General features: G+C 42.3%; 1 protein-coding gene across 1 annotated transcript in view; it reads right to left on the bottom strand.

Moving 5' to 3' along the window:
• The window catches only part of LOC125042467, a 36,586-nt gene that overhangs the window by 13,121 nt on the left and 20,965 nt on the right, over positions 1–2,500 (bottom strand). Inside the window, exon 4 of the mRNA XM_047638105.1 lies at positions 1,349–1,465. Within this exon, the coding sequence (XP_047494061.1) occupies positions 1,349–1,465 (117 nt within the window). The remainder of the gene's footprint in view (positions 1–1,348; positions 1,466–2,500) is intronic.

Raw genomic sequence — 2,500 nt, 5'->3', positions numbered from 1 at the left:
TGTACAAAAAAATAAATAAAATAAAAAATAAACAGACAAATAAAATTTTAAACATCTTCACCCCTCCCCCCCAAAAAAGACAAGAAAAAAAGACAAAAACAAAACAAAAAATAAATAAATGAAAGGGACTTCAAGAGACAAGAGGAGAAAAAAGACCGGAAGACATGCGTTTATATTCGAAACGGAGGGGGGGGATGGAGAGAGGGGGGGGGGGGGAGGGAGGGAAGGGGAAAGAGGGAGAGCGAGGGACAAGAGGAGAGAGAGAGGGAAGGGAGAGAAAGGGATAGAAGGAGAGGGAGAGAGAGACAAAAAAAAAAAACAGACAGACAGAGAAGCAGGAAACACGATGAACAGCTACAAAGAGAAAGAGAGAGAGAGAGAGAGAGGGAGGGAGGGAGGGAGGGAGGGAGGGAGGGAGAGAGAGAGAGAGAGAGAGAGAGAGAGAGAGAGAGAGAGAGAGAGAGAGAGAGAGAAGAAAGACAGACAGACAGAGAGAGAGAGAAAGCAAAAATCAAAAGCAGAAAAAAAGAGACAGAGAGAATCGAGAAAAAAAAACAAAAAAAACGCATGATACGAGAGAAGGAGAAAGAAAGAGGAAAACAAAGGGTCAAGCGAGGGGAGAGAGAGAGGGAGAGGGGAAACAGGATAAAATAAAAGGGTACGAGTGGGCGCTACCTTCTCTGAGGATACACAACGCTCGGGTCTCGTGGGAGGGGTACTTGTGCGGTACTGGGGGGGGGGGGAGGGAGGGTAAAAGAGGAGGGAGGGGCGAGGAGGCGAGGAGGAGGGGGGGGGGGGAGTGAGAGTCCAGTTGCTGGATTTCCGGGAGGGAGGGACAGAGGGAAGGAGGGAGGGAGGCAAGTACAGATGGAAGGAGGGGGAGGAAGGGAGAGAGGGAGGGAGGGAGGAGGGAGAGAGAGAGAGAGAGAGAGAATAGCGAGAGAAAAGAGTAAAGAGAAAACCGAGAGACAGAAAGAAAAATAGACAGCCAAACAGAAAGACAGACAGGCTAACAGACAGGCAAAGAGATATATATACAGACAGATAGATGACAGATTTCTCTCGTAATGATATCGATTTATGGAATTTATCACACATTTCGCCCGTATTCTGAAAATAACATCAAAGAAATACACAACCACACATATACGTATGTATACATACTTATATACATATCATGTGTGTGTGTGTGTGTGTGTGTGTGTGTGTGTGTGTGTGTGTGTGTGTGTGTGTGTGTGTGTGTGTGTGTGTGTGTGTGTGTGTGTGTGTGTGTGTAGATAGGTAGATAGATAGACAGACAGACAGACAGATAGATAGATCGATATCTCAAAGCTTCGTATGGGCCAACACTGAGGAGAGAAGACCGGAGGCTGGCGACCCTCCGGCGCCGCCCCCTGACCCAGAATCATCCTATGGGAATCATCCTGCGCAGGACACTCGCTCACAGGCCAGCCTCTACCACGGTCTAAATGAGCGTTTATTCAGACCTTGGCCTCTACAGCATTCGCGGCAGTGTGGAACGAGTGACCGAGAGCAAAGAAATACTTCCACAGCACATGCACACGTGTATGAGTGTACGGATATTATCAATTTAGTTACTGTTACCAAAATACTGTAAACACACACACACACACACACACACACAAACACACATATGTATATATACATATACATACATATATGTGTATATATATAATATATACTTATATATATATATATATATATATATATATATATATATACATTGTATGTATATATGTATATACATATACTTTTATATATACCTATCCACGAATCAAAATAAAATATGTATAATTACAGTGCACATGTTTTCAGGATACGAAAAGAGTTTACGAGTGGCAGCACGAGAGTTGTCATAACCTTACCTGTCATACAATAAATAATGAAACAAATAAAATTCCAGTGGGAGATCGATGCTCAACAAATGTCATCACTAGAGCTTTGAATTACATCTTCTTTTTTATATATTTCTCATTTTTTCTGGATGCTTGTCAACACAAATGTAACTTGTTTTGTAGTATTTGCATTTTGTCACACACAGATTCATATTTTCTTAATAAGGCTTGTCTAACACATTGCTATTATTTGGTTAGGTAAAAAGAACGAAAACTAAATAAGAAATAAAACACATCACAGGATCACACAAAACAAATTCACTCCCGAAAATCATTAAAATAACAAATTTAAACATTAAAACAACCACAGAAACACAAACATATATCAAATATTTCATTTCCATTCCACGCTTTTCAAACGCACCGGGATGACAAATCGCATAAACCATTTTTCAATAAGCTTCAGAGACCGAAAAAAAAATTAAAATCTCACTTCGGCTTTACTTCACAGACTCGCACACACACACGCACACGGGAGCACAGACACGCGGTGTGCTCTCCCTCAAGGAACTTTGACGTGAATACCAAGTTGAGAAGTTACGGGGGAGGGAAGGGAAGGGGGGAGGGGGAGGGAGGGGGGAGGG

The sequence above is a fragment of the Penaeus chinensis genome, chromosome 32 (assembly GCF_019202785.1).
Source record: "Penaeus chinensis breed Huanghai No. 1 chromosome 32, ASM1920278v2, whole genome shotgun sequence".
Classification (NCBI taxonomy): Eukaryota; Metazoa; Arthropoda; class Malacostraca; order Decapoda; family Penaeidae; genus Penaeus; species Penaeus chinensis.
This window is presented reverse-complemented; position numbering and strand designations above follow the sequence as displayed.